The sequence below is a fragment of the Castanea sativa genome, chromosome 11, assembly GCF_040712315.1.
Source record: "Castanea sativa cultivar Marrone di Chiusa Pesio chromosome 11, ASM4071231v1".
In the NCBI taxonomy this organism is placed as follows: Eukaryota; Viridiplantae; Streptophyta; class Magnoliopsida; order Fagales; family Fagaceae; genus Castanea; species Castanea sativa.
This window is the reverse complement of record NC_134023.1, coordinates 22,994,971-23,020,981: the sequence shown is the minus strand read 5'-3', so window position 1 is coordinate 23,020,981 and position 26,011 is coordinate 22,994,971. Positions and strand designations below refer to the sequence as shown.

General features: G+C 40.6%; 2 protein-coding genes across 2 annotated transcripts; one reads left to right on the top strand and one right to left on the bottom strand.

The window, feature by feature from the left end:
- The first annotated feature begins 1,156 nt into the window (after nucleotides 1-1,156).
- Nucleotides 1,157-3,481, top strand: LOC142615377 (chlorophyll a-b binding protein 8, chloroplastic). The gene is made up of 3 exons (XM_075788127.1): nucleotides 1,157-1,757; nucleotides 1,888-1,949; nucleotides 2,620-3,481. The coding sequence occupies exons 1-3, from the start codon at nucleotides 1,614-1,616 to the stop codon at nucleotides 3,233-3,235; spliced, it is 822 nt and encodes a 273-aa protein (XP_075644242.1). The 5' UTR covers nucleotides 1,157-1,613; the 3' UTR covers nucleotides 3,236-3,481.
- Nucleotides 3,482-4,078: 597 nt separating this feature from the next.
- Nucleotides 4,079-7,007, bottom strand: LOC142615680 (transmembrane 9 superfamily member 12). The gene is made up of 2 exons (XM_075788439.1): nucleotides 6,767-7,007; nucleotides 4,079-6,531 (listed from the first exon to the last, which is right to left on the bottom strand). The coding sequence occupies exon 2, from the start codon at nucleotides 6,459-6,461 to the stop codon at nucleotides 4,485-4,487; it is 1,977 nt and encodes a 658-aa protein (XP_075644554.1). The 5' UTR covers nucleotides 6,462-6,531; nucleotides 6,767-7,007; the 3' UTR covers nucleotides 4,079-4,484.
- Between the last annotated feature and the right edge of the window lie 19,004 nt (nucleotides 7,008-26,011).

The window sequence follows — 26,011 nt, the reverse complement described above, 5'->3', positions numbered from 1 at the left end:
ATGATTCAAACCCTTAAATTCAGTCTCTATTCTGTAGATAACTTATTGAAAATCCTTTGAACTCCTTAGAGCATCCAGAGTTAAAAATTTAGTTATTTGGCACCACAAAAAATTACTTTATCTATTTTACCTACACTCATGCTACAGCAGTGGATCTATTTTAGTTTTCAACACAATAAAATAATATAAACATCACAATAAAATAAGATATCTACTACAATAAAATAATATATCCACTACACACAACCATCACATCCACACATACAACCAAGCAGAGAATAAAAAATTGTTTTTTTTTAGCTTTAATAGCTGTGCACTGTAGCAATGAAGCTAAAAAAAATAGATATAGCTCCACTATTGGATGATGGTTTATTGTGTTTTGGTGAAGCTAAAATAGCTATGTAGCTTTTTAGTTCCATTGCTACAAGTGCTCTTACTCATGAACTTCCAACACATGATTCACACCCTTTGATTGACTCTTAGAATCTCCTTGAATATTTGAACTTCACAACAACAATATTGGGATTAAGGATCCGTGGTTTCAAGCTGAAAGTACCATTGAACCAATAAGTTCTTGTTGATTTGTAATGAACCCTTTTGTATCCTCCTTAGTCATTTGTAATTTAACGTATTTCATTTCTTTACTATTTATACTTCTTTCTTCATTAAAAAGGAAAAAGAAAATTACACCAACATCAAAAAATTTAGACCAACCTTCTTTTAGGTTTCTTGAAATGCTACTTCCTCAAACGTCTCAGACATGACTTTCCCCTGAGGTTTATATATATACAATAAATAAGTTTATTTTTTTTCTCATACTGCAACTTTCAAATATAATTTTCTATTTAAAAAATTTTTTTTTTTACTTATTTATACAAATATGAGGAAGAGTATCGTTTCATCCATAATTTGGATAAGAAATTTTTATTATTTTATTAAAATAGATAATTCTATTACATAATGTGTTGTGTGAGAGAGCAAGAGCTTGAATTTATATAAACTTCAAGGGTAATTATTTCATGTAACATTTAAGGAGGAGATAGTTATTTTATGAAACCTTAAAAAATGTAAATATAATTTATCTATCTATATATATATATATATATATATTTTGCCGAGTATATATATAATTCAATCTTTCGCATCCATAAAAATTGTAATTTGTAAGTATCTAGTAATATATATGATGGGATGTCTCAGGACCTTAAAAAAAGAGTAGGGAAAAGGAACAATTCCACATTTTAAAATCTCGCTAGTAGTAAAATAAGTGATTTAGAGGCAGCCACGTGAAGAATGGAGATTCTGAAAGAGAGAAAATCTGGAAGAGGCAAATCCCTTATCCAAGTAACAATACCACGTGTACGCTCCTTGTTGGAGAATCAGATACTGGGCTAATCTGAAAGTCGGGCCACCTCGTGTAACAACCAGAAAACTAGTGCCACTGTGTCCACAAGTAGAGGCTTTGATTGGCCCATATTTTCTGCCATTTGTATAAGGGGCAATCCACAATCCTCACGCCAGATTTCATTCTTTAGATAATCAATCATATAGTACTCTAATCTACCTACTACTACTTTGATCACAAAACTTTGGGAGAGAGAAGAAAAAGGAAAATGGCAACACAAGCACTTGTATCATCATCATCTCTGACCTCTTCAGTGGAGGCAGCTAGGAAGGTACTTGGAGCAAGATCTTCAATTGGGTCCTCAAGAAAAGCTTCCTTTTCAGTAAGGGCAGCGACCACTCCACCTGTTAAGGTTTGTTTATTCTTCTTCTTATACTATTATTCACTATAGTATTAGATTGTGTGTACATTTGTGTCCAAAGCAGTTTACTTACTTATTAAACATTATTCCCTTTTTATGTGCTCGATTGTTTTGATATCAGCAAGGAGCAGATAGACCCTTGTGGTTTGCATCCAAGCAGAGTCTTACTTACTTGGACGGCAGGTAACTCTTAAACTCATGCATGCAATTTTCTTCATTTCTTTTAGGAGCTTGAACACTTCAAAATTCCTGTTTTTTATTTTTTATTTTTCCAACGCATGCGTATTCTCATTATGTTGGAAGAAAAAAAAAGCTTTTAATTAAAAAAATTCCTATAATTTCAGATATGTTTTTAAAGATTTGATAGTATTTTTATTTAAGGTAAATGAATTACACCCCTAAAGTTTTGGGGTGATTGGATTTTACAATCTAAAGTTTTAAAATTTGAATTACATCTCCAGAAGTTTGGTGATGTTTGGATTTTACATATAGACATTTCAAAATTTGGATTTTATCCCCTATATTTTAGGAGTGTTTAGATTTTACTACCTAAAATTTTAGGTTGTTTGAATTTTACATCTTAAAATTTTAGAATTTAGGAGTGTAAAATCCAAACAACCTTAAATTTTAGAAGGTAAAATTCAAGTTCTAAAGCGTCAGGGGTGTAAAATTCAATTATCCCAAACTTTAAGATTGTAAGTTGTAATTTACCCTTTATTTTTTTTTTGAAGACTTACAAGTAAATATGACTTATGTCCATGCATCATAGCCTTTTTTATTTATTTTTTTTTATTATGGATGTTTAATGCACCTGCCTTGGGCTTCATTTTGATTAACTCTGAAAAATATACAGCCTCCCTGGTGACTATGGATTCGACCCTCTGGGCCTCTCGGACCCAGAGGGTACAGGAGGGTTCATTGAACCCAGATGGTTAGCCTATGGTGAGGTAATCAACGGACGTTATGCCATGTTGGGTGCAGTTGGTGCCATAGCACCCGAGATTTTAGGGCAGCTTGGCCTCATTCCTCCGGAAACAGCCCTCCCTTGGTTCAAAACTGGAGTCATCCCACCGGCCGGGACATACGACTACTGGGCAGACCCTTACACACTTTTTGTATTTGAGTTGGCACTGATGGGATTTGCAGAGCACAGGAGGTTCCAAGACTGGTACAATCCAGGGTCTATGAGCAAACAGTACTTCTTGGGGTTAGAGAAGTATTTGGGAGGGTCTGATAACCCAGCCTACCCTGGTGGACCCTTGTTTAACCCACTTGGCTTTGGAAAGGACGAGAAGTCATTGAATGACTTGAAGCTCAAGGAGATCAAGAACGGAAGGTTGGCCATGTTAGCTATCTTGGGTTACTTTGTTCAAGGTCTTGTTACAGGTGTTGGACCTTACCAAAACCTCTTGGATCATCTGGCTGACCCTGTCAACAACAATGTCTTGACTAGCCTCAAGTTCCATTAATGGGATTATATATATATTATATTTACTCCTCTTGTTGTTTGGAACAACCCACCCGACCACTTCTCTGTCTCCCCCTCTCCCTCTCCCTCTCCCTCTCTGCTGTAACATGATGTCTACCTATCCTGTGATCCTTGTCTAGTTCTGTAAGAAATGAGATGTTAAGGACTGAAAATAGACCTGTTAATTAATGCCTTCATTATGTAATCAATCTTAATATGTAGCAAATCAGAGCATTTATCTTTCTCAGGGACTCGTTAGCATTTTCATCAGGCATAGATCCATGATTTTTTCTTCAATGAAATCAAGCAATCCAAACATTAACGAGAGATTTACCCAAAACAGTAATACACAAAGACAAACAAAATTTTAGTTCACAAGTAACACCTAGACCCTAACCCAAACACAAACATGACAAAGTCCACTATAACTATGCGAGGTGCATGCGTGTGAATGTTTAGATTAACTTATTTTCATCTTAAAACAAAATGTACAATTTTTTAAAACATTATCCTTGTCAAGGTATGATTATACTTTGCACATTTAAACAGAATAGCTGGTGAAAATAAGGTCATCCAAACATGTCTTAGAACCATACATGGATGCTGAAGACCACAAGTAATGGGTTCTCAGATTATAACAATTAATAAGATATTCTCCAGTCTACACCTTACTAAATCTAAATTTAAGGAATGGACCCTACCTACAGCAATGGAGTTCTAAATTGAGTAAATTCGAATCTCCAACAATGGGGCTCTCCATGAATGCTTAACGTAGCCAATTCAACTAATATACAAATTAAAGAGCAACTACTCTGATTTTACAAATTAAAAACAGTCATCAGCATGAGTAAAATCAAATGACCAATCAACCTTTCTATTCAATTATAAAATGAAAGAGATTAAGGATAGAAGTTCAAACAATTACAACTTCCTAGAACAATTTGATTAAACTGAAACAGATAGTGCAAATGAACCTCAATATTAGTAATTGTGGAAAAGCAGAAAAAAAGGACAACAAAGAGAGAAAAGGGGGGATTACAACTTTGCTGTTCTCTAAACTCAAGATGCATAGAAAATATAACAGGCTTTGATAGCATCATCAAACCATCTGAGAGCCTCTTAATATGAGCTGTGAACAGTCAGCCTCAGACAAGTAAACACCAAAAAGATTATCCGAGAAAATTACTTTCCTCTTCCTACATACCAGAGCCTTCTCCAACTGGTTGATGAAGAATACCAGCTATCACTTTTTAATCAATCTTTACGGATGAGAATAAGTAATGAACAAAGTAGAAAGACATAAGGAAGCCAATGGTGCCAGTTGCCAACATGATTGCAAATGCCATGATCAGTGAATAGCCGAGATATAGAATGGCTGACACAGGCCCACTCAAACTTTTCAGGTCAAAAACCAAGTAATTGATGGAGTACAGGAACACGTAAAGGGCAACTGAACCTGAAGCAAAGAAAGCTTTCCACCACCACTGCCAATCCTCCACACATAGATGCATGTAAGTGAGGACCACTGACACTTCAGCACAAACAATAACTAGCAATAGAAGAACAATCAGCAGGAACCCAAAGACATAATAAAACCTGCCAAGCCAGATGCTAGTAAGAATAAAGAATAGCTCGATAAAGAGGGTTCCAAATGGCAGGGTCCCGGCACCAAGAACAAGAAGCCATGATGGATATTTGCGTGCAGGAATTTCCCTAGGGATCTGGTTGGTTCGCACAGGGTACTGAATTGCCTCAGCTCGTGTCCCAAGCAATCCTCCCAGGAGGGTAAGTGGCACTGAAACGCAGAACCAGAGGAACAGCAGCAAAAAGTACAAGGAAATGGGAATGGCACCAGTACTCTTGCTGCCCCACAGAATGAAATTCAATGCTGTGAGGATGGCAAAGACAATTCCAGAAAAGAAGCATGCCACCGACCAGGAAACAGACTTCCAACCTTCTGAAGTTCCCTTCAAGGTTCTCCAGAGGCGTACACCAACATAACCAGCAGCAATTCCAAGGAAAAGATACAGAACAATCATTCCAGTAAGTAACATTCCCCGCGAAGCTGGTGACAAGAAACCAAAAGCTGCAAAAACAATAGTGACAATTGCCATCCCTAAAATCTGAACCCCATCACCGACCATCACGCAAAGTAGCTTGGGGCAATTTGGTTCTCTGAAGACGTCACCCACAACAAGCTTCCACCCAGAAAGCTCCTCATTCATCTGAGCTTGAGATTCTTTGTCCAATTCCTCATACCTTGTTAGATCCCTTCTCACTGTCCTCAAGAATATAACAAAAACTATACCAGCCAGGAAAAAGATAACCATTACTGAATTCAAGATAGAGAACCAGTGGACTCGGGCACCCTCCATCTTCAAATAAGCATCCCATCTCGATGGCCATCTTATATCGCTTTTCACAAATTCAACGTCATAGGTGAATGACACCTTCTCTTGCTCCCGTATTATCTGAGACTTGTCAAGCTCAGAAGGGCAGGTCACAGTGCCAATATTGTCATACATTTTACGTTTCGACAGGGCTTCGGGATCATGCTTAACACTGCAAGGGACGACCTCAAAACCAACAATTTCAAACCCGGACGCCTTTTTCTTATCGGCATCAGTCGAAATCACCCCCATACCTTCTTCCCCAGTCCCAATGATCTCCACACCACTCCCTTCATACTCGTGAACCAAAACCTTGAACTTGAGATGATTAATGATGTAATCGTCATTATTATTTTGAGTGAACCCGACAGGATACCCAGTCCACTGAATGCTCACATCATTTTGCCTAGAGTACCTCATGGCAGGCAAGTTATCAAGAATCATATTCACTTGATACAAATCACGGGTTCTCTGTTTCAAGAGCTTAACCTCATTCTCCTTCAACGGGGGGGTAGTACACAAGTAAACTGTTTCATTAACATTCATTCGGAAACGGTATGGGGAGTTATCGATCTGATCTCCCATGAGAAGCTCGCCGAGATTCTCAGCACTTTTCTTGACACCCTCTTGGGGTTCGCAGTAAGGGAGACTATAGTAGCTGAAAGGAAGCTCGGTTTCAATGGAAGTCAAGGAATTGACTTTGGCAAATATGGGTTCCCGAGGTGAATAAGTGTGCATATAGCTCCCAGGAAGGTAAAATGCATTGCAAGTAGTATGTGCAAAGAGAATAACCAAACACACGAAAACCCATTTCAAGAATGGCTTTGATAAAGCCATTGCGAAACTGAAAAGACCCAGATCTTAGAAACAGTGATGGTGGATCTGTGTGTGAGTTACAGCTACAAGGCTACACAAAGAAGAAAGCAAAGCAAAAAAAAACAACAAGAATTACAGATCCGTATACATAATCATTGCTAAAAACATGTAAAAGAATTCATTTTCAGAAACAGATCGTAACAAATACAGAAAACAACGCAAAGACAAGGGGTTCAGTTATTGAAAATGGAGAAAGAATGAGAGAAATGGCACAGATCTGTGAAACTCTGTACAGGAAAAAGGAGAAAGAGAAGAGGTAAACGAACCTGTGGAGCGAGATCGGATCAAAGCACAGATCTGGTTTTGTTGTTGATCTGAGAATCTTTCTTTGTCTCTGTCTCTCTCTCTGAGCGGAGAGAAATCAGGGGTGACGGATAAAAGAAAGGCAAGAGTTGGAAGGGGAACCCTATGCCATGTGCTATGAGAATGAGATAACTGGAACCTTCTTGCAATGAGAAACACGCGACTGATAAAAGTGATGGATGGTTTTAGAGTGCCACGATTATCAAATAGATAGGTGTGGGTGGGGAGTTATTGTTAAACTTTATTTTATTTTATTTTTATAATCAAATTGAAAGGGAAATAAATTTGTATAAAAGTATGTAATAAATGATGTTTTATATTTTACCCTAATTAATTAAGGGCTTCTTTTTAATAATTATAAAAAAAAAGTCAAATGCTATCAACTAATGAATGATTTCTTATCACATCCCAAAAAAAGATAACACTTGATGATGCCGAAAAAATCACCAGTGAGTCGCAAGCTCCTCAAACAAAAGCAACACCTGCAAAAAGAAAATAAAGGACCTAGAAAAGAGCACCGGTGTGGTGTCGGCCGAATACCCTCCGAAGGTCGCCGAATTGCTTCTTTAACCCCAGCCGCTGCAGCTTAATAATATTATGCGTACCTTCATATTTAGGTTTTCCGAGGTATTTATATCGCCGGAATTACCTTTCATTTAGGATACAACTTCCTTCTCAAACTTATTTCCATATGTGAAGTTTCTCAAACGTGCGTCGCAAAGTTCAAGTGCGCACGTTTTGCGTGTGATAAAGCAAAAGCCTCATCTGGTGCATATCAAATTACATGCCACCTGGATCCTACAATCAATCCACCTACGAAGTGGTAATCAAAAAACCGACCGTCATGGTCGCGTCACTTACGGTGTCCATCCGTCATCATTATCTCCGTCCATTTACTATTTTTATCCCCTTCAGCTTGCCCCCTTCAAATTTTGGATCCGTCCCCATAATCCGACGGGTTCAGCGGAGTGACTAAAGACAATGTATTAAATGGGAACGGGCTTGGTATACCCCGACGGATGACACGTGGCTCGTATTTCGACGAAGAGCACACGGCCCTCGTGGATTGGCTATTTCCCCAAAACGAGGCGTCGCTTCGTATTCCGTGCCCTTTGTTCTATAAAAGGCCGTATATTTCTCCCTTCATTTCTTCTTCTTGTCAAAAAATTTGTGAGCAGAGCGCAACCGTCACAGCCTATAGTGCCTTCCCGTCGTTCCGCCAGATCCGTATGTATTCCAAATCCTTTCTCCGTCTTTCTTTGGATTTCATTGTTTTAAGTATATGCACTTTCCTTAGAAACGTCGGTGTCTTAGGTTATACCGTCATAAATGTAGGTAATGTCTAGTGCGTCAAGTAACCCTGGGCCGTTTGTCCGCGAGGGGTGGGCTACGATGAAAAGTTTCCGTCAGTCCAAAAGATCATGACACTTCAAGTGAAGAGAGGAATTCGTCAAGTACCTCTTCTTCCCTTGACTCAAGTGGTCTAGAGACGGAGAGTTCGTAGTCGGTCCCACAAAGAAGAGCTTCGGGGACGGTGTGGATCCCCCCCATCCGCCGCACTGGCCCAGATGGCCTTGGGGAGTTCGTCATGCCGCCTCTCGGACGGTAAATGATTTTAGGTCGTCCATGACCGAATCTCAACTCAAAGACACTTAGGACCAAGTACCAAATACCGGATAACATTCGTCTACGTCTTCCCAAAAAATCCAAGAAATGCTACTACAAGGGAGTAGACGGTGTTGGGATCTACGAGCAAGCTTTAAAGGCGGGGCTCAGATTTCCATTAAGTTCTCTTCACCGTCGACTTCTTCAATACCTTGGTGTATCCGTCACTGCATCTCCCCCAATGCCCGGAGAGTGTTCATTCGGGGCCGAGGTTTTGTACGGGCAATGTCCGACGGCTCCCGAAGGTCGACGGTGGAAGAATTTTTCCACCGTTACCGTCCCACGTAGATTGTCAAGTCCAAGGGGGATGTATAGCTTTACAAACCTAGAAGTCCTTTATCGAGGCTCGTCGGCTGACACTCCGGTACTCGAACTGCAGACCGGAAGAGTCGCTACTTCTTTTGGAAGCGGGACGAATGGATGTGTCGTCCAGAGATGTAACTTACATGCCCGTCGACACAACACGGGCATAATGCCTCCGTCGGTATGTGTATTCCTTTTGCTTCCGTCCGCCTTTGAAGTTAATAATAATTTTTTTTTTTTTAAAAGCTCTAACCGTCCTTTATTGCAAAGCTCGGGACCGTCCTCGTGCTGATTTGGAGCAAAGGGAATTTTCCGGAGAAAATTTTTAACAAAACAAAACCGCAAGAAAGGACTCGGGGCTCAACTCGTCACACTCGATACGCTTCATTGGCATTGTGACGAACCCGAACCTTCATCCGTCGCCCGTCAATACGATAATGTATTCGAAAACGTAAGTTCATCAAAACTATACCCGTCTTTCATTTTTCTCCCCGTCTTACTTTTACTTTCCTTTCTCATCCGTCTTTGATTTGCGTAGAGATGGACGCCGCCAGAGGAGGGCATTCATTAAGCAACAAAGCGGCGAAGAAAAAGCAAGAGTGGGGTCAAACAAAGGGGACGGTCCCACCCGTACCGTCAAAAACACCAAGCTGAGAAAACGGACCGTCCTCCCAAGAAGCAAAAGACCTCCACTGAACCCGTCGTGGCCTTGAAGGCAGAGAAGATGGGCGCCAAGCATGGAAAGGGCAAAAGCTTGATGAAAGGCCCAGCAGCCTCCGGGGAGAAACCACCCGTTCTCTTCCGAGAGGATTCAAGCTATGCCCTTGAGAAGATGTCGTCTATGCTGACAGCTGACGACTATGCAGACCTCGGCAACCATTCAACGGAAGCGATGGGTGAGACGGGTCTTTTCACCCTTGCACAGGTAATTTTGAATCCGTCTAATATTGTTGCCAAGTTCCTTATCATCCGTCATAACGTTGTATTTCGCTTCCAGGCCATGGTGATGATGAAAGGGCTCCATGGCCGTTGTCTCAATCATGAGACATCCATGGACCGTCTGAGAAAGAAAAGCCGTACGATGGAGGACGAGCCGCACGAGCCGAAGACCTACAAGATCAACATGGATTTAAAGCTCAAATACTCGAGCAGTGTGTCGAGGAGGTGGAAAAGGAGAACGGGCATCTTCGTGAGATCCTCGAGTGACAAGGAGAAGCAAATTTCGACGGAGACTACGTCCAAGCTTCAAAGCGCAAAGGAGATAGCCATTCAAGAATATCGTGATTCCGAATCGCTTTCGACTCGAGCCGGGGGCTCCTTTGCCGACGGGTTCGATGATGCCATCCGTCAGTGAAGTCATCATACCGACTCCGGACGTATCCCATATATCCATCGACGCTCAAGGGCAAACACTTGCACAATCCGTCCGTTCGAAAGCACGTACGAAGTGTTTGCCGTCACCGCTCCGCCGACGAAGGCGAAGTTCTTCCTCCTAGTCGCCCAAATGACGGTCCATTGGTCGAGAACTCTCCAAAGAATGAATAGGATACTTGCTTTTTTTTGTAAAAGTTTTCACCGTTGTAAAAGAACTTTATTTAACCCGTCATTTGTAATTATTGAACTTGACTTATCAAATCTTTTGTTGCATGTTGCTTGCTCATTATCCGTCGTATATTCGGCTAATCCGTCCTACTTTATGAATGGTCTTTCAAATGTATTTTTGCTAACCGTCCACCATGTAGACATTCATTCACGGGATTATCCGTCCACTTTGTGAACTGGTAGGTTTTTACACTTTGGGAGATCCGTCCACTCTATGGACGTTGTAGGTTTTTCACCCTTTGGGTGATCCGTCCACTTTGTGGACTTCAAAGTTTTTCACCCTCGGGTTATCCGTCCACTTTGTGGACTTGTAGGTTTTTCACCCTTTGGGTGATCCGTCCACTACGTGGATTTGTAGGTTCCTCACCCTTTGGGTGATCCGTCCACTTCAGGACTTGTAGGTTTTTCACCCTTTGGGTGATCCGTCCACTTTGTGGACTTGTAGGTTCCTCACCCTTTGGGTGATCCGTCCACTTTGTGGACTTGTAGATTTTTCACCCTTTGGATGATCCGTCCACTTTGTGGGCTTCAAAGTTTTTCACCCTTTGGGTTATCCGTCCACTTTGTGGACTCGTAGATTTCTCACCCTTTGGGTGATCCGTCCACTATGTGGATTTGTAGATTTCATTGTAGATTTTCATCAGCATGCATTTAAAAAATTCCTCTCATAAGTTCAACAAACCAAATTGTTCATGAAAAAGAAAAACTCGAGCTCTAAAAAGCCATAATCGTCTAAAATTAAACCGAAAAGTAAGGCAAGCTTGGTGTTGTGACTGGCCGCACTATTGGTAGTACTTCTTCAGTGCTCCGTGTTCCGTGGATGGCCCAACTTCTTTCCGTCAAGTGTCTCCAAGTAGTACGTTCCTTTCCCCGCGCCATGAAATGATTCGGCACGGGCCTTCCCGCCGGGACCCGGGCCTTTCCTGTGGATGCATCTTTCGTAGCGCCAAGCACTTTTCGTAACACTAGATCTCCAACTTTGAAGTCCCGTGCCGAACCTTAGAGTTGTAATGTTTTGCCATCATGTCCCGGTACCGCGCCGCTTGGGCCGCGGTTGCCCTAACTTCATCAACAAGGTCAAGCTCTAAACGTAATGCTTCAAAGCATTCTTACTCTTGTCATAACTTTCCACGCGGTAGCTCGTCATCCCCACTTCGCCGTATGAGGGCTTCGGCACCAAACGCCAATCGAAACAAGTTGTCTCTCCCGTTGGCGTCCTTGCCGTTGTTCCGTACGCCCATAGGACACTTGGTAGTTCGTCCGGCCATATGCCCTTTTGCCCCCCTCGAGCCGGTCTTGATGATCTTTAACAAGGACCGGTTCGTGACTTCAACTTGTCCGTTGGCCTCGTGGACGAGCGGGCGACGAGTAGTGATTCTTGATTCCCACTCGAGAACAAAAGTCTCGAACGCATCGTTGTCGAATTGCTTCCCGTTGTCTGATACAAGCACTCTCGGGATCCCATATCGGCAAATAATATTTCTCCATACAAAGTTGCGAATATTTTTTTCCGTGATGGTAGCAAGAGCTTCTGCTTCCACCCACTTGGTAAAGTAGTCGATACCGACCACCAAGAACTTCGCCTTGTCTCGCCGCTATTGGAAATGGACCCATGATGTCTAACCCCCATCGTGCGAATGGCCAGCGGGGCCGTCATGGGTGTGAGTTCCTCCGTTGGCTGCCTGATAAGATTGCCGAACCGTTGACACTTATCGCAGGCTCTCACGTACATGTGGGCATACTTCTGAATTGTCGGCCAATAATACCCTGCTCGGAGTAGCTTGTGTACCAGAGACCTTGATCCTGAGTGGTTTCCACAGATCCCTTAATGTACTTCCCTCATTACGTAGTCTCCGTTTCGTCATGGCCTGTGCATCTTAGATATGGTCGGGAGAATCCTCTTTGTAGAGGATGCCTTTGATCGCATGAATCGGGCAGCCCTAACCTTCAATTTCCTGGCTTCTTCCTTCCCGTCTGGAAGCTTGCCGTCCTTGAGGTACGCCACAATTGGAACCGTCCAATCATTTTTAGTGGTTAATTCCTGCACCTGAACGTTATCTAGTAACGACGAATATTGGACGAAGGATAATACCTGCTTTGGGACGACCATAGGTTCGGCCGAAGTGCCTTTGCGAGTCGATCCGCTTCTTGATTCTCTTCTCTCGGGATCTGAGTTATCACGAATTGTAGGTCACTCGTTCGACCCTTCACTTCTCCGAGGTACCTTCTCATTCGTTCACTCCTACAATCATAACTTCCATTAACTTGGCTAGCTACGATTTGGGAATCGGAGTAGACCATTGCCTTCCCCGGCCCTGCCGCTATTGCAAGCTCCAATCCCGCCACCAGGCCTCATACTCCGCTTCATTATTCGTAGTAAGGAATTCCGTACGGATCATACATTCAATCTTATCTCCTTCCGGTATGGAGTACAACTCCGACCCCTCCCGCATGCTTATCGGAGGATCCGTCTATGTGAATTCTCCATGTAGGAGTCTCTTCGCCGCCCTCGCTCCTCATGTGTAGTGAATTCTCGCAATAAAGTCCGCCAATATTTGTCCTTTCACACCGTTCGTGGCCGGTATTGGATATCATACTCACTTAGCTCGATAGCCCACAAAGCCATCCGTCCGGCGGTTTCAGATTGTTCATTCGCTCTCCGCAATGGCCGATTCGTCGTGACTATTATCGCGTGTGCTTGAAAATACGGCTTCGCCGGCCGTCAAGTTACAAGTGCGAAAGCGAGTTTCTCCATCCGTGGGTACCTCTCCTCTCGCGCCTCGTAGCGCCCGGCTTACAAAGTACACGGCTTCCGTACCTTCCCTTCCTCTCTAACGAGAACCGCACTTACCGCCGCCGATGAGACGAAGGTACGTGAATAATTCCTCCCCGTGTAGACGGGCTAAGCAATGGCGGGGCAGAGAGATATGCCTTCGCCTCTTCAAATGCCCTTTGGCATTCGTCCGTCCACTCGAAAGATCTCCTTAGTGTCCTAAAGAAAGGAGACACTTGTCTCGTTGCTCTTGATACAAACCTATTTAAGGTCGCTATCTTCCCCGTCGTGCTTTGCACTTCCTTCACCGTCCTTGGTGGAGATAGATCCATAATTGCTTTCACTTTCTCGGGTTGACCTCAATGCCCCGCCGGGACACCATGAACCCTAAGAACTTTCCCGCAGGTTACTTCGAATGCGCATTTGCTTGGGTTCGCCTTCATTTCGTACGTTCGAAGAGTGTCGAAAGTCTCCCTGAGGTCCCCGCATGATCCGATGCCTTTACGCTTTTTACCAACATGTCATCTACGTAGACTCTGGACATTCCGACCAATCCGGTGCTCGAACATCTTGTTCATTAATCGTTGGTATGTGGCTCCACATTCGAGCCCGAATGGCATCACCTTGTAGCAAAAAAGCCCTCGACTCGTCACAAATGATGTCTTCTCGATCCGTCTTCTCCAACTTAACTGGGTTGTACCCCGAGAAGGCGTCCATGAAGCTCAACAACTCATGTTTTGCGGTAGAGTCCACTAAGGCGTCAATTCGTGGGAGCGGGTAACCGTCTTTGGGCACGCTTTATTTAGATCCATGAAATCAACGCACATTCTCCACTTCCCATTTGCTTTTAACCATTACCACATTCGCCACCGCCCGGGGTAGTACACCTCTCGTATGACGTCCGCTTCTCGTAGCTTCGCACTTCCTCTCCGCCGCGGCTCGATCCCTTCGGGGCGAATACGCGTTTCTTTGTCTGACCGAGAGAACGAAGGCGACACGTTCAATTTATGGACTATGACCGCCGGTCTATTCCCCGGCATGTCGTCATGGCTCCATGCGAACACGTCTTGGTTTTCCTTGAGGAACAATAGGAGGGCACGTCGAACCGTTTGGTCAACCGAGGTTCCTATCCCGGTGATCTCGGCCGGGCCTCGAATCGTCTAGTTGTATTTCTTCCAATGTCTCCACCTGCCCCCGCCATCGTCCTCTCGCTCTTCGATATTCAATGTCCGTACATGGTCATCCATCTCCATCATGGCCACGTAACATTCCCGTGCGCTCACCTCGATTTCCGCGCAATTCTCCAACTCCATGTTCGGGGAACTTGATCATCGATGGTAGGTTGAAGTGATGGCCTTCCATGCGTCGAGGGTAGGACGCCCGAGTATGGCGTTATATGCCGAGGAGCAATCAACCACTAGAAAGGTGATGTTTCTAGTTATCTCGTTGCGGTAGTCTCCTACCGTCACTATCAATGTGACGGATCCTATAGGGCGGACCCGGGTTCCCCCAAAGCCAACGAGGGGCGTACATGCCGGGATCGGCTCTCCTTTGCAATTCCCATCTCGCCGGAACGCAGTGATAGTAAAGGATGTCTCCGCGAGCTCCCGTTGTCCACAAGAACTCGGTGGACATTGAAGTCTCCTACTCCGTATGCTAACCACAAGCGCGTCGTCACGGGGGTGGTGAAGGCGCCGGCCTCTTCTTCAAAAACTCGATACCGGAGTCATTCCGTCGTATTCTCTCTAAGTGAAGAGCCCGTCGACCGGACACTTTGTACTGTTCGTAAGTAGGTCTTCCCCGGCCTTTTTGGACGATCTCGCCGAAGCGCTCCCCCCATTATCATCCGTATGTCCGCTACCGGTGGTCTCGGGGGCGCCGTTTTCCCGTCTAGGATTCTCGCTCCTAGGCCGATCGCTCTTTCCTTCCTCACGAACCTTTGCAACCTTCCCTGCCTTATAAGGGCTTCAATCCGTTGTTTCAAGTCATAACAACCGTCGTATCATGGCCGTGGTCACGTGAAAACGGCAATATCTATCTCTTGGCCTCTTGTTCGGATCTCCCTTCAACTTGTCCGGAATGTCAAGCTTCCTTCATCTTTGATTTGCATAAGCACTTGGTCAATCAGCTATGAAAGCGGGGTGAAACTTGTAAACCTCCCCGAAGGTGGTTTGGGTCTCCGGGCCTTCTCGTCGATCCCCGGTTCTAGCCACTTTTCGTCCGTTATCCGGTTTCGTATCTTCCGTCTTTCCCTTTTCTTTGGTTTATAGTCGTTCTCCGGCCGCAAGGCATCCTCCGCGTTCATATACTTCGTCGCCCCCGTAATAGACATCGGACATAGTCTTCGGGTCATTCTTACACAGGGAAAATAAGAACTTACCCTCTTGTAACCCGTTTGTGAATGCTGCTACAAGTGTCTTGTCGTCTGCCTCGTCTATCGAGAGGGATTCCTTGTTAAAGCGGGCTATATAGGACCTTAATGTTTCGCCTTCTCGTTGTTTAATCCCTAGTATACATGCAATAGACCTCTTGTGTCGATGACTTCCAATGAAGTGTGATACAAACTGTGCACGTAGTTCCTTAAAAGTGCCGATGGAATTAGGTGTCAACCCGTCGTACCAATCCCTCGGCAGCCCCTTCAAGGTGGTGAGAAAAGCCCCGCACATAATTTCATCTGGTACACCCTGAAGATGCATTAAGGTTCTGAAAGACTCCAAGTGATCCAACGGGTCCTTGGATCCGTCATAGTTTTCCACATGGGGCATGCGAAACTTTGCTGGAACGGGGCACGAATTTACCAATGCTGTGAATGGTGAATCCGTTCTATGGACTAGGTCGTCCAAATTGCTGGATACCCGTCCTTTAAGCGCGCTCATCATTGCGTCCATACGTTCCCTCATCTCCTGCATTTCGGTGGCTATGTGAGTCGGCACAACGTCTAAAGCAAGTGGTTGAATGGTTTCTTGTCGTCGGTCTAGTCGGAGCGTCGTCGCCGCTCGTGTCTTTCCACGTTCCTTCCTTCGGGACTAGCGCCCTCCCCGATCTTCCCCGCGGTGCACTCTGATGTGCGGTTATTTGCCGAAACTGTTCTTCCAAATCATGATTCTGCTTGGTGAGGCGCTCAACCGCTGCCGCAAGCGTTTGGACCTGCCTCTCCAATGCGATGGCGCGTGGTTCGTCGCCTTGATTGTTGTTCGTTGCCTTGATTGTTGTTCGTTGCCATCGATCGGGTGAGTGCCATGCGACTCTTTGTCTCGGGGATAGAGCGAGGCTAAAATAATCAGAAGATTTTCTTCTTCCTCAATTCCCACAGACGGCGCCAACTGATGATGCCGAAAAAATCACCAGTGAGTCGCAAGCTCCTCAAACAAAAGCAACACCTGCAAAAAGAAAATAAAGGACCTAGAAAAGAGCACCGGTGTGGTGTTGGCCGAATACCCTCCGAAGGTCAAGTCAGAATCTTGTTTCTTTAACCCTAGAGTGCCAGAGTTAAGAATATTATGCGTACCTTCATATTTAGGTTTTCTGAGGTATTTATATTGGGCGGAATTACCTTTCATTTAGGATACAACTTCCTTCTCAAACTTATTTCCATATAGGAGTCTTCTCAAATGTGTGTCGCAAGAAGTCCAAGTGTGCACGTTTGCGTGGGGATAAAGCAAAAGCTCATCTGGTGCATATCAAATTACATGCCACCTGGATCCTACAATCAATCCACCTATGACGGGTAATCAGCAAAAACTGACCATCATGGTCGCGTCACTTACGGTGTCCATCCGTCATCATTATCTCCGTCCATTTACTATTTTTATCCCCTTCAACACTAATGAATGATATCTATGGGGTTTTTTTTTTTTCTTTTTAAATAATGTATATGGTAGCTAATAATTAGTATTTTTTTTTTTAGAAACACATACAAGAAAGAGATAAAAAGATTTTAACATAAAAGCACACCACAACTCTTAAATCTTATATATTCAAATCCTATATATATATATATAGAGAAGATAATTGCATTTTTTTTTTACTTTTTTTTAGTAAGGATAAAATTTTTTAAGAAGATATTTAGGATAACAAAGGGAACTCGTCCATCAACTTCCTTAGTCCCAGTAAAGGCCTACGAAGGGAGGGTGGAGATTGGTTGCTGTCTCCAAGTAAGTATAAAAGGAGTTCTGGCAAGTTAAATTGTGCATCAGCCCATTTAGCAATATGGACTAAAAAAAGAAAGAAAACTTAGAAAATAAATTTGTATAAGAGGGCTTGTATGTTTGTGGTGATTTAGTGGAGTTCTCATTCTAATCTGTAAGTGAAATAGGTAAAACATAATCTGAATTTTGACATATCAACTATCTCAATTCATAAGTTTTTTAAAGGGTCAATCACAATATTAGCCCCCCCTTCAATTGACGAACTTAAGACCTTGGTGACACCAGAATAAAGTGCTAGCAAATAAGGCCATTATTTCAAATGAATTTTCCAACAATTTTAGAAGATATTTAAAGATTAATAGGTATTTTGTTCAAGAAGTCAAATAGCATTAATTGAGGCTTTTCTAGGGAATATTTAACTATGTGAATCTCTACAAACTGAAGAGAGGAATGGTAAAATCAAAGTTAAATTTCATCTATCCTGAATGTGATCGTGAACCAAAGGTTAGCTCTTCAGGGGGTTTTAGATTCTCATGCTTCAATGTGGAAATAAAAGGCTTTTTTATTTGTGTAGCAAGTAGGAAGGGCGAAGTGGAGGTATTTTTGAAGATAAGGTTGTCTTTGTGCCACCATATGCAATCAAAAACGGTTTTAGCTAAGAGAAAAAATTGATGTTCCCTCTATTTTATCATGACCAAGATTTATTGTTCGTTCACAGAAGCATCTGATCCAATCTAGTGCTAATTTCCTAGTTATCGATTCGAGATTGATTGATCATTTTGTGCATCTCCATATAATTGTTTCAAAAGGATGTTCAATGAAGATATACACCATTGTTTCATAGCGTCGGTAGTATGAGGGCAGGTCAGGTCTTTTATATGTTCATCTTCTAATGAATTTATTTGTAGGGGAATGATTCCCATACAATTTTATAGAGTATTAACTTGAGCTTTTCGTTGACTTTTAGACTCCACTGTTTCTTCCATTTGTTGGATTCTTGGTCCACACTCTTGAATCACTCAAGAACATTAATTAAGTAATTAATTAACAAGCCTTTTCACATGTGTTATGTGCCTTTTCAAGGCCTTTACAAAGAATGTATTGATGGTTGTTTTCACGACAAATTTTTGACAAAGGTAATTCCAACCAAGCCTGACCTTCTTATGAGCCCAATTTATATATTACATTATATATTGTTTTTTTAAGCATGACCTAAGCTCATGTGACATAATGGGAATTTGAGCGAGGGTAGTTTGAAGGGTATGGGTGGACTCTATTGGAACTTTTGCATAAGCCAAGGATATGTGTGCTACTAAGTGGGCTGGGGATACTAACAACACTTAAAGCTAATGGAAAGGGTCTAGTATTTGAAACTTTCATCCAAAAGTGGCCTTAGCTCTTGTTGTTTGTGACTAAACTTTTTGACCAAACTAGTTTTAGCCCCTAAAGCATGTTTGGGCCCTTAGCTAACCTTGGCTACATGCTGCCACTAACAAGAGCTTCCCAAGGGGCTAAATCAGCTGAGAATATGCAACCAAACATACTTGGTCAAAATCTTTCCTTAATTATACAAAAAGCAAGCCAACCCTTTTACCCCATTATGCTTAGACCAGTCCTTAAGAGCATCCTAAGCTTGGTTTAAAATCCCTCAATTAGATCAAACACAAAACTAAACCACATTTTGGTCAAAACCATAACCTCAGAGTAACAACCGATTCAACCATCAAAGAGTTACATGATTCTGAGGTCTAGGGTTGAAAACAGTGGTACCAATGAGTGTTTTCTCTCTCTTCCTCATCACCTTTCTCAAATTCCTCTTCCTACTATATGTAGAGAAAAGTTTTAGCCCTAATGTTCTAAGCATTTTTTATAAGTGTAATTTCGATTTTTTTTCTCTTTTTTTAAAACACCATTAGCTTTTGTTCATCACACATTTTGAATTTTTGGCTTGACTCTTCAAAAACAATCATATTTAAAGAACCCTAAAGGAGATTTGGGCTTGTTTTACATTTTGGCCCTTGGCCCTAAACTTTTCATGAATTTCACTTTTTGTCCCTAAACTTTAAAATTTTTGTTTTTCATTCTAAAATTTTTAAAGATATTATTTTTCAATAGTTTATGGATAAAAAGGAATTTTTTACAATAGTCTAGGGGTGAAAAAAAAAGTTTTCAAATAGAGAAATGATAAGTGACATTTTCAATAGTTTAGAAATGAAAAATGAACATTTTAAAGTTTAGAAGCAAGATACGAAATTCATGCAAAGTTTAAGACAAAAATAATATTTTAGCAACACAAAATAAAAAAGAGAGAAAGAAACGGCATATTTAGAACAAAACAAATATGAAAGAGTAGAGAACCCAAAAACTTAAACTTAATCCCAATTAATAAAGACTGAAAGACAGTTTTCAATTTATTGTAAAAAATATGATGTTATGAATAGTGTGTAAATTTTCAAAACATTGATAGTTCATCTAATATCCTCAATAGTAATGATGCTATAAAATTGTAATTTACAACTATTTTATGCTGGTTTTAATTCCATGCCAAATTTGATTGTAATTTCCTCAATTATATTCCCTTGTATTTAGGTGGTTTTTAATTGTAAGGATTGAGTGTGAGAAAGTGTGAAGACTCGAGCTTAAAACGATGAAGAAGTGGATTTCGTGAGTGCCTCGTGAGAAGCTATCCCGCGAAAGAGCCATGTGTAGAGCACATGACTGGAAGGCGAAGATTCATGCCCGAATGAAGGATTTCACGAATGTCTTATGGGTAAGGCCTTCTTGCAAAATACTCGCGAAACATTCTGTTTGGCAAAATGTCATGTTTTGTTTTACCAAGTCTTTACCCATATTATATATACCTTCATTACCACATATTGTAAGGAGTACTTTTCAGAGAGAAAACCCTTACACTTGAGAGTTAGAGATTGTTATACCTACAATCATCTACACATTTCCTTGTGGATTTTCTCTACTCCTACCTTTCCATCTCTAAATCCATGATAGGCTAATAGCCCAAACACTTACCACACCCAATCTGAGTGTCAAGTGAGGTTTTGGTGTTGTTGGGAAGTATTGGAAGGAGTCATTCATTGGCGGATGCAATCGGGCTGAATTGCGGGATCCGAGAAAGCTAGAGAAGACAAGGTTCGGGAAAGCCAGTTGGTAGCAGGAGCTAGGAGGACTCAAGTACATTGGATAGACTAGGCTTGGAGGGTCTTTTGTTATTCGTGTACTCCAACTTTATTCTCTAGTGGATCGATTTACCGCTTGGAGGGCGGTGGAGAGGTTTTTCACCAAGTTCTTCAGTTTTCTCTTCGATAACACGTCTCGATGTTATCTTGTGTTTGCATCTCTTTTCTCTACTCTTTAAACTTATCTTTTATTGTTAATATTGGATGAATATGGCTTATGGTAGTTTTATCGATTGTTTGCGCTCATTTACTCTTATTCTGCACTTAATTTAAGTTAAAGTAAAAGCAATTTAGCCATAATTTTTATTGGAGGTTCTGAACAAGCTCTAGTGTTTTTTTATGCAAATCCAAGCTTTCAGATGCAAATATTTGCTGATGATGCGAAGAAAATCAGTAGATTGGATACTTCGGATTTGACAGGACTACTGGTTGTCTTAATGGCCTGAAAAAGAAAGAACATTGATCAAAGGTGACCGGGATCACCGGCCAAGAACCCTCCGATGCCAAAGTTAGTTTTTCTCTCTCAAATTTTAGAGTTCTAACTTTTTAGAAAATGTCAAAACGTACCTTTGTCTAGTCTGAATGGGCGTTTATATAGTGCACCCTAGAAATGGTTATTAGACTTGTAACCTCCCCTATATTTGAGGAGGTCTGAGGGTTCAAGGATAACCTCCACAACCGTTTAGGAGTTACACTTTTTCATATAACTGTCACTGGAAGTTATTCATGTGATAAGGAATTATTGCACTTAACTTGGATTTCACCTAAGTGTCAGGAGCTTGTCTAAGAGCCTCCCTGAGGAGTGTACCCTGTTCATAGGGAAGGTCGTCCTTCTATAGACGACCTTCTCATTTTTCCTAACAGGGGCTTGTTGTTAGGATTAGTGTCCTTAAATCCTATTGTATGATGCTATATATGTTATTATGTATGACATTATGTATGACTTAATGTTGTGATTAATAAAGTTGTTTTATTATAATCTAAAATAATGGTAACATGAATATTCTGACATTATTATATCGTCCATAAGATGCATAGTATGTGATTTAGTCACAAAAAATATAAGTCACAAGTTTTTTGTAAACTCAGAATTTTAGTTTGTAGTCGGTGATAAAATTGAGCGTTTCATCTGCGAAGACTATAACATATCAACTAAGATGATTTGTCTTGATCATGGAAGTGGAAACTTCTAGTTGATGTGTTGATATGTTTTAAGAGTTAAGACATATTGAACTGGACCGCTGTGAGATTTATTATTCTCCTAACGACTGTCAATTGAATAATAAATCTCACGACTTCTATTTGCATGAACTCTTAATCTTGAGAAGATAATGGACCTGATCATGAAATGTAGGTTGCTTTGATATATCAGGAGTGAGATCTAAGGTAACGGTTAAAACCTCAGTATATTGGGCAGCCATATTTAGTGTTGATGGAACATGTATTCTCAAGATGGAATTCATAGTCTCTTAACGGAGATATAAAATATTCCATTGAGATAAGTTTAATGGGTTCAGTTATTCAGAGAGTTAGGCCTAACCACTTTGGTAAGAAGTTACTAAAATATATATTTATGAGATTGGATTTCATAAATATATGTTGAATAACTTTAAAGGATTAAACCGGGTACTCAAGGATAAGATGTAGTAATTTACAAAGTGGCAATCTATATTCATGACTTTGTATTATTACGAATATTTTATGAAGGGGTTGCATGTACAATAAATTATAAGGATATAATTTATAGATAAGACCTAGAGTGCAACTATATTTATATAATTGTGTTAAATATAGTTAATGGTAACTTTGGACTTGTCAAGAGTTGACAGAAAAGTTCAAGGCCCATTGGAGCTAGTGTCTTATTGATCCCTTTTGGTCCCACTCCAAGCCACATACTTAAGCCCAATTGGAAAGGCCCGGAAGACCAGCCCAATTAGATAATCAATTAGATACAAAGAGAGAAATATAAAGAATTTTCTGTAGAGATTTTTGTATGAGACATATGTGAGAGTAAGACATTCTATCATTCTCCTTTTAAAACTGATTGAGAGACCACACATCTTGGGCGTAAAGTGGAATTGGAGTGAAGATCAAAAGTATTCCCAAGTGCTTCCGATCTTTGTTTTGAAATTCACTATACCAAGGTATGCTCTCTTGTTCTTGACTTCTGAAACTTACATAGTGCATGTTATCGATTGTGAATGAAGTAGATCCGTTAAATTTCCGCTGCATATGTTTTGTATGAGATGCAAACCATGTTTAATCCTACAATTGGTATCAGAGCGGTTTTCAATTTCCAATTTGCATAACATGTTTTGTGAGTTTTAGAATCAAGAATGATAGTTTCATGATGTTAGAAAGTTATTTGATCGATTTTCTGCATGGTGATTGAAATTATGTTTTAATGAAAACTGAGATTGATGTTATGATGTTGTTTAAGTTTGATATTAAGTATGTTAATTTGAACTTTAAGGCTTTAGCATCAATGGAAATTAGTTTAGATATCAATCTTTGTCTATTATGTTCATATGATAGTTGTTTGTTCATGAAAAACCGTTGAAAACGCTTCAGGAAAAATTTTGGAAATTCGAAGTTCACGAGTTTCGATCGATCGAAAATTGTTTTCAATCGATCAAGTGAATCAGTGGCCAATCTGCTTGATTCGATTGATACCCGATTGCTAGTCGATTGATCGAATTTAATTTTTTGATTGATCGAGAAGCGATCGAGTACCAATCGAGCAAGGCAGATAGTTAGGTTCGAATTTTTTAATTTTTTCTACCGATCGAGGGGCACATTCGACCGATCGAGCGGCACATTCGATCAATCGAAAGAATGAAATTTTGATTTTTTTTTCTAAGTGTTTTCAAGTTTTTAAAAGTGCAAGGCTGTGTGTGATTAGATTACACATGATTTCCAAATAAAAACCTTTATTTTAAAATATCTAGTGGGAGAGAGATACAAAGGTTGGATTTCATGGCCTCCATTGTCGGTTTATAGTAGTGTGATTAAGCACCTCGCCTTGGCGTATATGCCTTGCTCCCTTCGGAGGGTATTTTAAAACTTCTTAATGATGGATAATATGTGTTTTTACATTAAGAACGACCACGCTACCGTGGAGTTACTTAATGACTCACATAGAATTCAGTCAATGGTGTACACTAGACTAAGTTTAATGTTAACCTCCTTTCGGAGGTATGTCATTATTACTTAGAGGCTAAAGGAAAAATGACATATTATTAGTGTTTGATAAGAGTTATCATGATGCACTAATAATGAGAATAGTTCTCAATCAATCATAGTGTTTATAATTTACTTGCTTCCAAGAAATTTTAAACATGAGATTGGGTTGTCATTGCATATATTGTTTTATGGTTTTATTAAGGTTCCATATTATATGCTTATATGCTAAATTGATAATGTTCAATATACTTATTATATTCATGTTTATTATTTTCAGATTTGAACATGGCATCATTTAGCCCACTTATTTCTATTCTTAATCAAAACAAACTAACTGGATCCAACTATGTTGACTGGAAAAGAAATTTGAATATCGTTTTAACTGCTGAAGAGCACAAATATTTGCTTACTCAACCATGTCCTAGCTTTCCTTCATTAGATACTCCTCTTGAAGAAAAACAACGATATGATCATTGGCAGAAATCTAATAAGATGACCAAGTGCTATATCCTAGCATCTATCTTAAATGTTCTACAGTATTAAATGCAAGATGTAGAAATAGCTTCGAATATTATGCATAGTTTGAAGGAGATGTTTGGTGAGCAATGCCGTTCAGCAAGGCAAGAAACCATGAGGCAAATTTATAATATCAAAATGGCTGAAGGTAGTTCAGTGAGAGAGCATTGTCTTACAATGATCTCTAATATGAATACATTAGAGATTTTAGATGCCGACATTGATGGAGAATCCCAAGTGGATATGATACTCTAGTCACTACCGGAATCATTCAAAGAATTCAGACTTAATTATAACATGAACAAAAAGATTTATTCTTTGTCTGAATTAATGAATGAGTTAGTGGCGGCGAAAGGCATCCTTGGTACTTTTAGTGTTGAAGCCAATGTGGGTGAAGCAACTTAAGTCAAAAGGCAAGGGTAATAAAAAGAAGAAGAAGAACTTCACTAAGCAAGAGGGTAAACAAATTGCCTTAGGAGTTACCGATAAAGGAAAGAAGACCAAAGGAAAGTATTTCTATTGTGGTGAGAAAAGACATTGGAAGAGAAATTGTCCAAAGTTTAAGGCTGCCAAGAACAAGGGTATGAAAACTTCCTTTCTTCTTGAAATATGTTTGGTACAGAATCCCACGGATTCCTAGTGTATGGATTCAGGTTGTACTAATCATATCTGTAATTCTTTGCAAGGATTTCAGAAGACCTTTAAGTTGAGTGAAGGGGAATTGTTTCTTACTTTGGCTGATGGGAGCAGAATTTCGGTTGAAGCTGTTGGTGTTGTTAATTTGTGCTTTGAGTCTAGGGTTTTAATATTAAAGGACTGTCTTTATGTACCTAATGTTCGTTGGAATTTAATTTCTGCAACTTATTTGGGTAAACATGGATATTGTGTTATCCTAAAGGACAATGTTGTAATAAAGAAGGATAAAATGTTTATCTATTTTGGCAATATTGTGGATGGTCTTTATATTTTAATTCCTGATAAGCATGAATTACATAATTTTGAATTAGATAGTAGCTCTCATGTAAAATCATTAAAGAGAAAGTTTCCTTTTACAAATGATGCATATCTTTGGCACTTGCGTTTGGGTCATATTAATTTAAATAGGATTCAAAGACTAATCAAAAATGGACTTTTATAGCCCATGGACTTAAATGAATTTCCTGTTTGCGAATCTTGTTTGGAAGGTAAAATGACCAAACGACCTTTTAATGCAAAAGGTAGAAGAGCCCAAGAGTTGCTTTAATTAGTTCATACAGATGTATGTGGTCCTATGTCAACCCAAGCAAAAGGAGGTTATGAGTATTTCATCACTTTTACGGATGATTACTCAAGATATGGTTATGTGTACCTAATGAAACGGAAGTCTAAAACCTTTGAAAAGTTCAAAGAGTTTAGGGCTGAAGTTGAGAATCAATTAGGTAAATGCATAAAAGTCATTCGATCAGATCGAGGTGGTGAATATCTTCTTGGGGATTTCAAGGATTACCTAATTCAAAATGAGATTGTATCCCAATTGACTGCACCTGGAACTCCTCAACAAAATGGTGTAGCGGAGAGAAAGAATAGGACTCTTTTGGAAATGGTTAGGTCTATGATGAGTTACTCAACTTTATCAATTTCTTTTTGGGGGTATGCCTTAGATACAACAATGCATCTATTGAATTTAGTTCCATCAAAATCTGTTCCCAAAACACCCATGGAATTGTGGAGTAGGCGTAAGCCTAGCATGAAATATCTCCACATTTGAGGTTGTCCAGCACATGTGTTAAAAGGGAAGTCTGATAAGTTGGAACCAAAATCAGAAGTATGTTTGCTTGTGGGTTA